Here is a 12,118-nt window from a genome sequence, read left to right as displayed (position 1 = left end):
AGTGTTGTTTTTTTAATATGAGATTTGGGGAAACTGGATTAAATACTTTCCATAAAATTCTATGAAGTAAAAAATTGTAGCCTTGACCTCTGTAAATTGTCTATAGTGTGTGTCTGAGTGTGTGATTATGTCCTGTGAGGTGGAGGTTCTCTGTCCAGTGTGCAACCCTGTGTAGGATAAACGCTAGAGAAAATGGACGAATGGAAAATTGGGTTCTTTCCTCAGTAAACTGACATGGATCTTGTCTTGTATAAGCTAAAGATTCAGTAGATGTTAGGTTTAAAATACTACTGTATTTTTTTTCAATTCAATTTTATTTGCATAGTGCTTTTAATAATGGACATTGTCTCAAAGCAGCTTTACAGAACATAAGACAAATGTTAGACAAAATCATCCCTAGTGAGCGAGCCTGAGGCGACTGTGGCGAGGAAAAACTCCCTTAGATGGTATGAGGAAGAAACCTTGAGAGGAACCGGACTGAAAAAGGAACCTCATACTCATTTGGGTGACACCGGAGAGTGTGATTATAAATTATTATAAACACTGGAGAGTGTGATTATAAATTATTATAAACACTGGAGAGTGTGATTATAAATGATCATAAACACCAGTGTGATTATAAATTATTATAAACACTGGAGAGTGTGATTATAAATTATTATAAACACTGGAGAGTGTGATTATAAATGATCATAAACACCAGAGTGTGATTATAAATTATTATAAACACTGGAGAGTGTGATTATAAATTATTATAAACACTGGAGAGTGTGATAATGAACAATGTCCTTTCCACACTCATGTACAGTCAGGTGTGAGATGCAGATACACCATGTGTAGAATGTTAGTGTGTGTATTAATTAGGAGGTTGTTGAAGTCCACACAGGGCTGGCAGTGTTGCTTTAAATACTCAAATCCTCACGAAGCAGAATCCAGCTGGAGCTGGTCCATCTCTGGATGCCTCAGGATCCTCACACGGTTGGCCTCTGTCTACTGGAGCTGGCACAATCTCCAGATGCCTCAGGATGAGTGGAAAAAGGCAAACAAGTGGAAAGGAATTAGCATAGCTGCTGTTCTACACTGGCTAAAGAGATAGATAAAGAGACTTTGTCTGAGCCTCGAACACTGTCAGGAAGGCTATTCCAAAGTTTCAGAGCTAAATACGGAAACGCTCTCCCCCTACTTTGATATACTGAGAACTACCAGAAGTCCGGAGTTTTGTGATCTTAAGGAGCGTGTTGGATTGTAAACGTGGGAGCTGAACCATTTAGAGCCTTGTACATAAGTAGTGCATAAGTACAGCATTTGAACTATATTAATTAACTAAAAGATGTCCTAGAATATGTATGGTTATTTATTTGCTGTTAGCTCAGATAAAATAGTAAGGTTGTGTGAGGAATGACATCCAGAGTTAAACCTGTGCAAAAATCTAATATGCAGACTGGATGGTTTGCCGTGCCGTGATCACGGAGCGGCTGAAGGAGCATCATATAAATATATATATATATATACACTATATTGCCAAAAGTATTCGCTCACCTGCCTTGACTCGCATATGAACTTAAGTGACATCCCATTCCTAATCCATAGGGTTCAATATGACGTCAGTCCACCCTTTGCAGCTACAACAGCTTCAACTCTTCTGGGAAGGCTGTCCACAAGGTTTAGGAGTGTGTTTATGGGAATTTTTGACCATTCTTCCAGAAGCGCATTTGTGAGGTCACACACTGATGTTGGACGAGAAGGCCTGGCTCTCAGTCTCCGCTCTAATTCATCCCAAAGGTGTTCTATCGGGTTGAGGTCAGGACTCTGTGCAGGCCAGTCAAGTTCATCCACACCAGACTCTGTCATCCATGTCTTTATGGACCTTGCTTTGTGCACTGGTGCACAGTCATGTTGGAAGAGGAAGGGGCCAGCTCCAAACTGTTCCCACAAAGTTGGGAGCATGGAATTGTCCAAAATGTCTTGGTATGCTGAAGCATTCAGAGTTCCTTTCACTGGAACTAAGGGGCCAAGCCCAGCTCCTGAAAAACAACCCCACACCATAATCCCCCCTCCACCAAACTTTACACTTGGCACAATGCAGTCAGAAAAGTACCGTTCTCCTGGCAACCACCAAACCCAGACTCAGATTGCCAGATGGAGAAGTGCGATTCGTCACTCCAGAGAACGCGTCTCCACTGCTCTAGAGTCCAGTGGCGGCGTGCTTTACACCACTGCATCCGACGCTTTGCATTGCACTTGGTGATGTATGGCTTGGATGCAGCTGCTCGGCCATGGAAACCCATTCCATGAAGCTCTCTGCGCACTGTTCTTGAGCTAATCTGAAGGCCACATGAAGTTTGGAGGTCTGTAGCGATTGACTCTGCAGAAAGTTGGTGACCTCTTCGCACTATGCGCCTCAGCATCCGCTGACCCCGCTCCGTCAGTTTACGTGGCCTACCACTTCGTGGCTGAGTTGCTGTCGTTCCCAAACTCTTCCACGTTCTTATAATACAGCTGACAGTTGACTGTGGAATATTTAGGAGCGAGGAAATTTCACGACTGGATTTGTTGCACAGGTGGCATCCTATCACAGTTCCACGCTGGAATTCACTGAGCTCCTGAGAGCGACCCATTCTTTCACAAATGTTTGTAAAAACAGTCTGCATGCCTAGGTGCTTGATTTTATACACCTGTGGCCATAGAAGTGATTGGAACACCTGATTCTGATTATTTGGATGGGTGAGCGAATACTTTTGGCAATATAGTGTATATATATATACATAGTCATAAAAAAAAAAAGGGTGGACCGATGTCATATTGAACCATATGGATTAGGAATGGGATGTCACTTAAGTTCATATGCGAGTCAAGGCAGGTGAGCGAATACTTTTGGCAATATAGTGTGTATATATATATATATATATATATATATATATATATAAAATAACTGAATATTTATTGTATATATCAGCATTAAGTAAAAGCCCATAATGTGTATGTAACTGTAATGGCATTTTGTTTTTACTACTTTTTATATTTATTTTATTTTGTCACACAGTGTTCAAGTCACTGTCATTATATCATTATGTCAATATTGCATTATTCATCAGCAGATAGAAAGGAAAAGTCCAGAGACTTGCCAGAAAGCGATATTCTCATACAATTCAATTCAATTTATTTGTATAGCACTTTTAACAATGTTTCAAAGCAGCTTTACAGAAATATAGAAACCTTGAAAAATGTAATAAAGTTGAAAGTTAATTTTCTATTTATCTCCAACATTTATCCCTAATAATCATTACACATCATACAGCACTAAATTTCTGATTCTCAGTCCAGATCAAATGTCCACTAAATGTCAATTAAATTGATAAAACTGATCGGTTAGTGTTACCCAGTTAGTATTTGTTAACTTCTACTGCTACATCATATACAGATACTCCACAGACACTTTGCTGAAGGTCAGGATATTCTCTCTGTTACTGTGACTCTATTATTCCTCTAAACACATCATGGCAGTCAGGTTGCGAGGTTGTTGGATGGTCTGTTGATGATTAGAAGAGATCCTAATGCAGAATACGGAGCTGAAGTAGTAGTAAACGTTAGTGCTCCTTCAGTAGGTCTGAACCTCTTGCTGTATCACTTCCATTAGGATCTGAAGTTGCAGAATGCAGTAATCTGAACAGAGCAGGAAAGGGAAATAAAAATACTGGTTTTCACTAAATACTGGTTTAAAAGAAAGAAAAAGGAAGTAACAGTGTAAGAAATTCTATTCAATATTCAAATTCAGTTCATTCATTTGATTTGTGTAGCGCTTTTTACAATCAGCATTGTCACAAAGCCCCTGTGATTGACAGGTGTCTCAGCCAGAATGTGTTCCCACCTCACTCCCAGTGGTTCTGGGACACTCACCAGGATAAAGTGCTTACTGGAGATGAACGAGTGAATAAAGTGTGCATATGTGTGTGTGTGTGTGTGTGTGTGTAGACAATAAACATGACCAACAACAATGCATTTACATTTGGTAGAGGAAGGAAACTCACCAAAGGCTTTTCTCCAACGGGTCGGTATATAAGAGTGCTTTACAGTCAGATAGTACACTGGGATCCCAGTGAAAGTAACAGCCAAACTGCACCCTGTGGTCCAGGGGTCTGAATACAGAGACAGACCCACGATGAAGAAACACACCCCCGTGAAGATGACAGGAAAAACCAGAGGAACCTAATAAATGAATGAATGAATGAATGAATGAATGAATGAATGAATGAATAAATAAATAAATAAATGGCAGTCTGTAAAATCAAATAAGACTAAAATGTATTAATAATTCTTTTGCTTGGTACACTCTTAGAAGAAATATAGAATGTTTCTACATCTCTACATCTATATCTATATTATCTATATAATCATTGCTCCACAAGGCTTTGTTGGGAAAAGTTTCTATTGACCAGGTACAGAAGCGCAGGGTTCTATACAGAACCCCACTGAACCACTTTTTTAAAGAGTGTAGCACAGGTATCATAAGAATTTTGTATGGTTATTATTATGAAAATAGTGAGTTAATTATTTAGCTCTAAACCTTAAATACTCTTGGATAGTCGGGAAATCGATAGCGATGGATGATGAGCCCCAGGGTAACCATGGCAACGAATAACCAGCGAGAGAAGGAAGCGAAGTTGATCAGCTGATAAATTTCTCCTCTTGCCAACATGAACACCGTTAGAGGAGACTGTAAGAATGACAAGTGAGACAGTCAGTCATACATAAGGGATCAGTGAGACGTGTTGTTCATGGAAAATAATCACCGATGCGGCCTTGGGGTCAGACAGAGTAACTCTTACTATCCTCAAGACGAGTATCTTCCAGTAACTGCATGTCAGGTAATGTTTTATTCCTCTTATAACACTGCAACTGGTCATTGTTGTATCATCCGAACGGCATACTTGGTTTTTGTCACATGAAGCAACCTCTGATTTTATCCGGGTTTAACTTGCTAATAAGTTCATTCTTCAATTTATTAAAGCATGATACATTCTATCCATTTATAGTTACATTATATATAACAGATACAACAGATTTATACCACAATGTGAATAAATGCTCATATCTGATTGGTCAGAAGGTGTGCATTATTTTAGTATAACAACAAACCATTAATGTGCTTGTTATAATACTTAAATGAATGAATAAAAGTATCAACAAAAACAATCTGGAAGATGTTACCAGGCTCCCTTGCAGGAAAAAGGCAATAACAGTAAAAGTGTATGTATTATGTGAAACGTATTACATTACAGACATTACAGTACATTACCAGGAACAGTATAGCAGGCAACGGTGTCTTTCTGCGTATGTGTATCATGGAGAACAGAGCTGGCCATTGTCCCTCTCTGGCTGCCACGAGTAGCATTCTAGACACACACACACACACACACACAAACACACATTAAAATCTGAGGAAATCAGACATCAGTATGCAGTATTTACAGTATTTAACATGATGTCCACTTTATTAGGTGGTAAATGTATGCACATTTTTTCCCCGTTCTTCTAATCAACCAATCGTGTTGCAGCAGCACACTGCATACAATCATGCAGATATTTGCTGCTGCCACGTGTTGAACTGATTAGATAACTACATAAATGATTTTATTTTCAGTGACCAATCTGTGACTTCTGGAATGGATGTGTGTGCTTTCTGCCACACAATTAGAAAAACAATATAGACAAAAAACAAGGGAAACAGTCAGGCTAAAAGGGACAGAGAGTGAGAACTCATTTCACCCACTGTTAACTGGATTTTGTCTAATTTCTTATTCTTGAAGACTCCAGTGCTGTTCTGGGGGGAGTTTCTGTCTCAGTCAGACTGTTTTAGCCAATAATACACAGTTATCATGTTACATTATATTGCACAAACATATACATGTTCCTAATAAAGTGGACGGTGTGTTTAACAGAATCTATACCTAGGAACTGAAAAGATGCCACCATTCATTGCCCCAAGACAGGACATGGCCACCAGTAAGGGCACCAGTGAGGCCAACCTGGGCAGGGCTTTGGTGGCGAAAGTCTGTGTGCCATACAGAGAAAAAAATTAGACAGTGAATTAAAAAAATCAATCAGCACTTAATATTTATAACATACTGACCACTGCTACGGCATCAGATATCAGCAGCTCGTCTACAGTCATCATGGTATAATATGCTACATTCACCAGCAGGTATAATATAGTAACTATGACCATGGACAGAATGATGGCCAGTGGAATGTTTCTGACAAAAACAAGAAACTAGTTTAAATATAAAGGGAAGAATAGATGTGATAATGCAATCTGATCTTTTTTATTTTGTCTCAGTTTTACAAACCTTTTCGGATTGATAACCTCCTCTGTCACAAAGTTTAAAGCAAACCTGAAAGCAAAGACAAACAAGATTTCACAGAGAAGTGTGCAGATACAACTGGATAAACCTGTGCCTCCATGATGACCTGTGATTCCTTGGTTATGATACTGAGAGAAATGCTACAATGTGGGCTTTTTTTATTCCTTGTGCATTTTTCAATAACATGGCAACAAACAGGTAGTCAAGAACAGCAGAGTAGCTCATCTGTTGGATCGGATCACACCATCCAGCCTTCACTCCCCATGTGCATCAATGAGCCTTGACCGCCCATGACCCTGTCGCCGGTTCACCACTATTCCTTCCTTGGACCACTTTTGATAGATACTGACCACTGCAGACCGGGAACACCCCACAAGAGCTGCAGTTTTGGAGATGCTCTGATCCAGTGGTCTAGCCATCACAATTTGGCCCTTCGTCAAACTCGCTCAAATCCTTACGCTTGTCCATTTTTCCTGCTTCTAACATCAACTTTGAGGACAAAATGTTCATTTGCTGCCTAATATATCCCACCCACTAACAGGTGCCATGATGAGGAGATCATCAGTGTTGTTCCCTTCACCTCTCACTGGTCATGTTATGCCTGATCTGTGTATATTTTTAATTCGTATATAAACTATTACTCACCATCCAGAAAAGGCATAAAGTCCTGAGTAGAAGGCTAAAGGCAGGTTCTTCAGTGTGAGTGACTCTGACTTAAAAGCATTCTCGAAGTTACCGGTTTGACCTGAAGAGGGAGTTAAAGACAATTTTTTAGATAGACCTTTGGCTCATTATCTTTGGATCATACAGCTACACTATATAATAATAATCATAGTCCAGTATCAAATCTGTGTTACCTTTGGCCAGGGCTATAATTCCTGGTATGATGATCAGAACCAGAGCAAAGATCTTAATGATCAGGAGGAAGACCTGTGTACGCGAGGCCAGCGATATACTCCAGCAGTTCACTGCCACCAAAAATGCTGCAATAACAGACAATTATTTTCAAAAGGGATCCAGTAATGGGTTAAATGTTACTCATATTGGAGGGCACGGTTTGCCTTGCAGCTCCAGGGTTGGCGCTTTGATCTCTGCCCTGTGTGTGGAGTTGGCATGTTTTCCCTGTGCTTCAGGGGTTTCCACTGGGTACTCCAGTTTCCTCACCCAGTCCAAAAGCATGTGTAGTAAATTGTGTGTGTGTGAAAGAGAGAGAAAGAGAGAGATTGCCCTGCGTTTGGGTTGGCATTTGGGATAGACTCCATATTCCCTGTGACCTTGTGTAGGATAAGTGGTACAGAAGATGGATGTTATTTGTTTTTAGATTTAACCTAGCTTAATTTGGGTTCCAGAAAACACAGCCCCAAGGTGGGGATTTGCCTTTCTGTCACATGGTGTACACACACTGGCTTTAGTTTACTGCCATCCAGCATGTCTTTAGAAGGTCAGAGGAATCCAGTGGAAACTGGAGGAACTGACACTCTTATATGGGAAGAACTGTGGAGCAGCAAAAGTACAAACTGCGCTCTTCGGTTAGACATTGGGATAGTAAAAATTTGTTCCTTTGTATTGAAATTGAACTCACTTATTCCAAGAAAACCGGTTAATTTGACTAATAGTAGAGGAGCTGGGCATGGTGCAAAAAAGGGGTCCACGACATAATGTCCAAAAGCCAGGGCAATATACGCAGATACTGCAGGTCTGCAATGAGAAGAGGAAGAGAAAGGCACTCAGGTATGACTTTCCCACGTGACAAGGAAGGTGACACACAATACAAACTTTTCTGTTATTTGTTAACACTGAGTCGTACATGTGTACTTATTAAGTCTACAATACATTCATGTAACATCATGGATATAAGATATGTTGCTCTTAATTGGCCATTTAAGCAAAAATCTTTGCTCTATCTCTCACTTCCTGTTCCACAACATCCAGAATCCAGTCACGGCTCTCAGTCCACTGGCTTATTAAGGCACTATGATTTATAGAATGCTTTAGATGATTTATATGGATATATTTTCATTTCAAATGTATTTATATCCTGTGTATGTATTTATAAAGTTGCTTTGGGACAATGTCTACTCTTTAAAGCAATATCCAAATAAATCAATGAATGGAACTGAATTGAACTGAGAAAGCAAACAGACGCGAGCTGACCTGATGAAAATGAACTCAGACCAAAGCCTCAGGAAAGCAGGAAGTGGCCCAAGTGTCTCGAGTATATATATATAATGAGCACCAGACTTTTTGAAACTGGTTCCCAGCTCAGCGTAGCAGAGAGCACCTGAAGTAAAGGAGACAAGACAAAGACAGATACACATTAAAGCAGGGGTCAGTGATTTGTACTCAGAAATGTACCTCTTCACATCCTGGGATCTGAGAGGAAACCAGATGTTCAGGGAGGGAAAAAACAGTCTCTGTGGATGCCCCAGGCTTTTTAAACACAGAGAAACATAGAGGGGATGACACAGGATTTAACCAATCAGCAAAAAGGAAGCCATCTAATTACCTGTGATGGAGCTCTTCCCTGATTAAATCTGCTGTAGCTTATGTTAAACAAAATAAAATAATGGATGTTGTTTACATTTATTTTATTGATCCTAATTCTGGTGTTGAACTACATCCCCAGTACATCCTAATGTCTTGCCGCAATGCCTTTTTTCACATTTTTAGCACCATTTCGTAAGTTCCTAGACGTTTATCTATTTGTCTTCGTCATGCATTTGTTGTTGTCTTTGTGTATCATCGCTTACGTTTTTTGCCTCATGTATTTTCTATTTAGTTTCATGGCTCTTCACAGATTTTGTTAATTTTTACTTCATATATTAAAAATCTACATCTGTTTCCATCTCTTCACCTGGATCCTATAACACAGAACAGCAGGATGATGGAGGTTTGTGTATGGCTGAAATAAAAAGTTTTCTTATATCATGTACAATATGTATTTTACTATCATAATATACTTCACACATGGTAAATATCATCAACAGAAAAATCACATAAAATAAACATAATAAAAAAAAAGGGATCGGCTCTGAGCCCCTTCCTGTTTGCTATGGTGATGGACCAGTTGTCAGAGGAGGTCAGACAGGAGTCTCCTTGGACAATGATGTTTGACATTGTGATCTGTAGTGAGAGCAGGGAGCAGGTGGAGGAAAACCTGGAGAGGAGGAGGTTTGTGCTGGAGTGAAGAGGAATGAAAATAGTCAGTAGTAAGACTGAGTACATGTGTGTGAATGACAGGGAGGGAAGTGGAACAGTAAGATTACAGGGTGAAGAGGTGAAGAAGGTACAGGAGTTTAAGTACTTGGGGTCAACAGTCCAGAGTAATGGAGATTGTGGGAAAGAGGTAAAGAAACGAGTGCAGGCAGGTTGGAATGGGTGGAGAAAGGTGTCTGGAGTTCTGTGTGATGGAAAAATATCAGCGAGAATCAAGGGGAAGGTGTACAAGACAGTGGTGAGACCGGCCATGCTGTATGGTTTAGAGGCAGTGTCACTGAGGAAGAGATAGGAGCCAGAGCTGAAGATGTTGAGGTTCTCTTTGGGAGTGAGAGGGACAGCTCATGTTGGACGTTTGGGGGACAAAGTTAGGGAGAGGCCAGATTAAGATGGTTTGGACATGTTCAGAGGAGGGAGAGTGAGTATATTGGTAGGAGAATGTTGGACATGGAGCTGCCAGGAAGGAGGCAAAGAGGAAGGCCAAAGAGGAGGTATATGGATGGAATAAATGAGGATATGAAGCTAGTGGGTGTAAGTGTAGAGGATGCAGAAGATAGGGATAGGTGGAGAGAGATGATTCGCTGTGAAAGCCGAAAGAAGAAGATACATAAACTAATCAACAATGTTAGCTGAACCTGAAATGACAAAAAAATAAAATTAAATGTTTATTTAATCTCTTTTTTAAATATTTTTAACATACTTTCTTCCATGTTCATTCTCTGCTTTGCATGTGGAGTGTTTTAATGCGGCTTTTCTGTTGATTTTTGAATAAGAAATATTTGTATCAGGGTGTTTATGTTTACTATTTATGTTTACTAATGTCTTACTATTCAATGAAGCCCTTTAAAACTATTTAGAATTGATTAGATTTGACAAATAAAAACGCTAGATTTTACATTAGATGCTCTCTTATTTTCCTCAGGCTTGGGACTGGCACTGTGAGTGCACTGACTTGTGAGTTCATTCCCAGTTCATTACCTGGGAAGTGAAGCCATGCTGTGATGGTGTGAGATCCTAGCTGTTGGACCATCAGGGAACTAAAACATTTAACTGTTTACACGCAGTAAACAAATGATAATGGTGTTGTTTGTTCTGTATGTGAAACTAAATGTAAATGTAATACGGACACCTAACGAATTTAATGATTTATATGCATTTTGCATTGATCATTTTGAAGCTCTGGATGAATAAAGCTCTGAGGCACAGACAGAAAAGTAAACAAAATTTCTTTTCCTTGTCCGATGAATCTGTTTATTATCCCATGGTACAGCCATGTTACAGGCCGTACCATGGGAAGTCTGTAACGTAATAAAATGAGAAATGGAAATAAATGATGTCTCAAATATTATCAGATTCACCCATGGCTTCATTAACAGCTAAACATTTTTTACATAAAAAAAACTGAAGTCAGTGTCTGATTCAGAGTATTTGAGATGGAATCGGGTTTATTTCACATCTTTAAAAGCTTTCCCATCCTTTAGTAACAAAAACGGATTACTAAGGAAAATGTTTACCAATAAGAAATATACAGTATATACAGAATAAAACCATGTGCATTTGTGTGTTACAGAAAGAAAGAAAGAAAGAAAGAAAGAAAGAAAGAAAGAAAGAAAGAAAGAAAGAAAGAAAGAAAGAAAGAAAGAAAAAGTAGATTGTAAATAGTATACAGTATGTATTTCTAAGGTGTAACAATGTGAAAGCATCCAGTGGATCCACTTGTTGCATATTCTTTGCTACAGTAATGTACTGTTAAACAAGGCACTGATAAAGCTTACCACATGTAGAGAGGAATCCACAGAGCACCCAGACGAGCAGGGAGAGTCCTACACTGCCAGTATTCATGTGCACCCCTTTGGGTGCGATGAAGATCCCACTGCCCACCATGCAGCCCACAATGAAGGAAACAGCAGGCCCCAGACTAATGCTGCGTCTCAGGTAAACCTTATCTTCCTTCCCACTGCCCTCCACTTTCTGGCTTGCCATCTCTGGTTTATTTCCCCTCACAACTGACATGTGCAGCAACTCAGAGTGAGCAGAAACTCCTAATGTGGAGTTGAGCAACAATCCAACAGCTTTCCTCACAGTGGAGGTGAACATGTGGGTTCGTTAAGGGTTTGAGAGAGAGAGGGGTGGTGCTGGGGGTGCGGTTTGGTCTTATACATTATAGAAGATATTCGTAAATAAGTGATTTTGCAACTATTTTGGGTTAAGTCTGTAAATACTTGATGTGTGTTGTTGTATTTGTTTTACTCTGTAAATCTTTCTGACTCTCTGCTTTACTGTTGACTGTAAAAAGCACAGCAAGGCACTTTTGTTTCTTCAGGCGTAACTAAAAGGCAAACTGTCCTGAATGGGAAGTGAAGGCAGATGCAAGTGCAGATCTTTTAGTAACTAAAGTGCAGACAGCTTTAGGAAAAAAAGGTGGAAACACCTTTAAACTGTGTTACTTCTTTATCTTGAAATTCAAGTGCAAATTATACAGTACGTCACAGTAGTGTCATATTTTCTGAACTGTCTGTCATAGAAAGTAATATAAAAAA

The 12,118-nt window shown here is 39.6% G+C and overlaps 1 protein-coding gene across 2 annotated transcripts; it reads right to left on the bottom strand.

The window, feature by feature from the left end:
- Window positions 1-3,164: 3,164 nt before the first annotated feature.
- On the bottom strand, window positions 3,165-11,672 carry si:ch73-352p4.8 (cystine/glutamate transporter). Of its 2 annotated transcripts, none has more exons than XM_058416641.1 (12): window positions 11,354-11,671; window positions 8,517-8,643; window positions 7,945-8,060; window positions 7,220-7,345; window positions 7,008-7,107; window positions 6,348-6,392; window positions 6,131-6,254; window positions 5,949-6,052; window positions 5,297-5,393; window positions 4,565-4,714; window positions 4,029-4,206; window positions 3,165-3,663 (listed from the first exon to the last, which is right to left on the bottom strand). In XM_058416641.1, the coding sequence occupies exons 1-12, from the start codon at window positions 11,589-11,591 to the stop codon at window positions 3,599-3,601; spliced, it is 1,470 nt and encodes a 489-aa protein (XP_058272624.1). In that variant the 5' UTR covers window positions 11,592-11,671; the 3' UTR covers window positions 3,165-3,598. The 2 variants fall into 2 exon arrangements, with proteins under 2 accessions (XP_058272624.1, XP_058272625.1); XM_058416642.1 differs by having other exon boundaries at window positions 3,525-3,663; window positions 4,029-4,136; window positions 11,354-11,672.
- Between the last annotated feature and the right edge of the window lie 446 nt (window positions 11,673-12,118).

This window comes from Hemibagrus wyckioides, linkage group LG19 (genome assembly GCF_019097595.1).
Source record: "Hemibagrus wyckioides isolate EC202008001 linkage group LG19, SWU_Hwy_1.0, whole genome shotgun sequence".
NCBI lineage: Eukaryota > Metazoa > Chordata > Actinopteri > Siluriformes > Bagridae > Hemibagrus > Hemibagrus wyckioides.
Note: the sequence above shows the minus strand (reverse complement) of the source record. Positions and strands in the feature narration are given on the sequence as shown.

What these genes read in the sequence shown, in the direction of transcription:
- si:ch73-352p4.8 (XM_058416641.1), bottom strand. Translation starts at nt 11,591, where the DNA reads ATGTCAGTTGTGAGGGGAAATAAACCAGAGATGGCAAGCCAGAAAGTG. An exon ending in GAGGTTATCAATCCGAAAAG is followed by an intron (nt 6,255 to 6,347) that starts GTTTGTAAAACT and finishes TGTTTTTGTCAG; the next exon opens with AAACATTCCACTGGCCATCA. An exon ending in ACTATCCAAGAGTATTTAAG is followed by an intron (nt 4,207 to 4,564) that starts GTTTAGAGCTAA and finishes TTCATTTATTAG; the next exon opens with GTTCCTCTGGTTTTTCCTGT.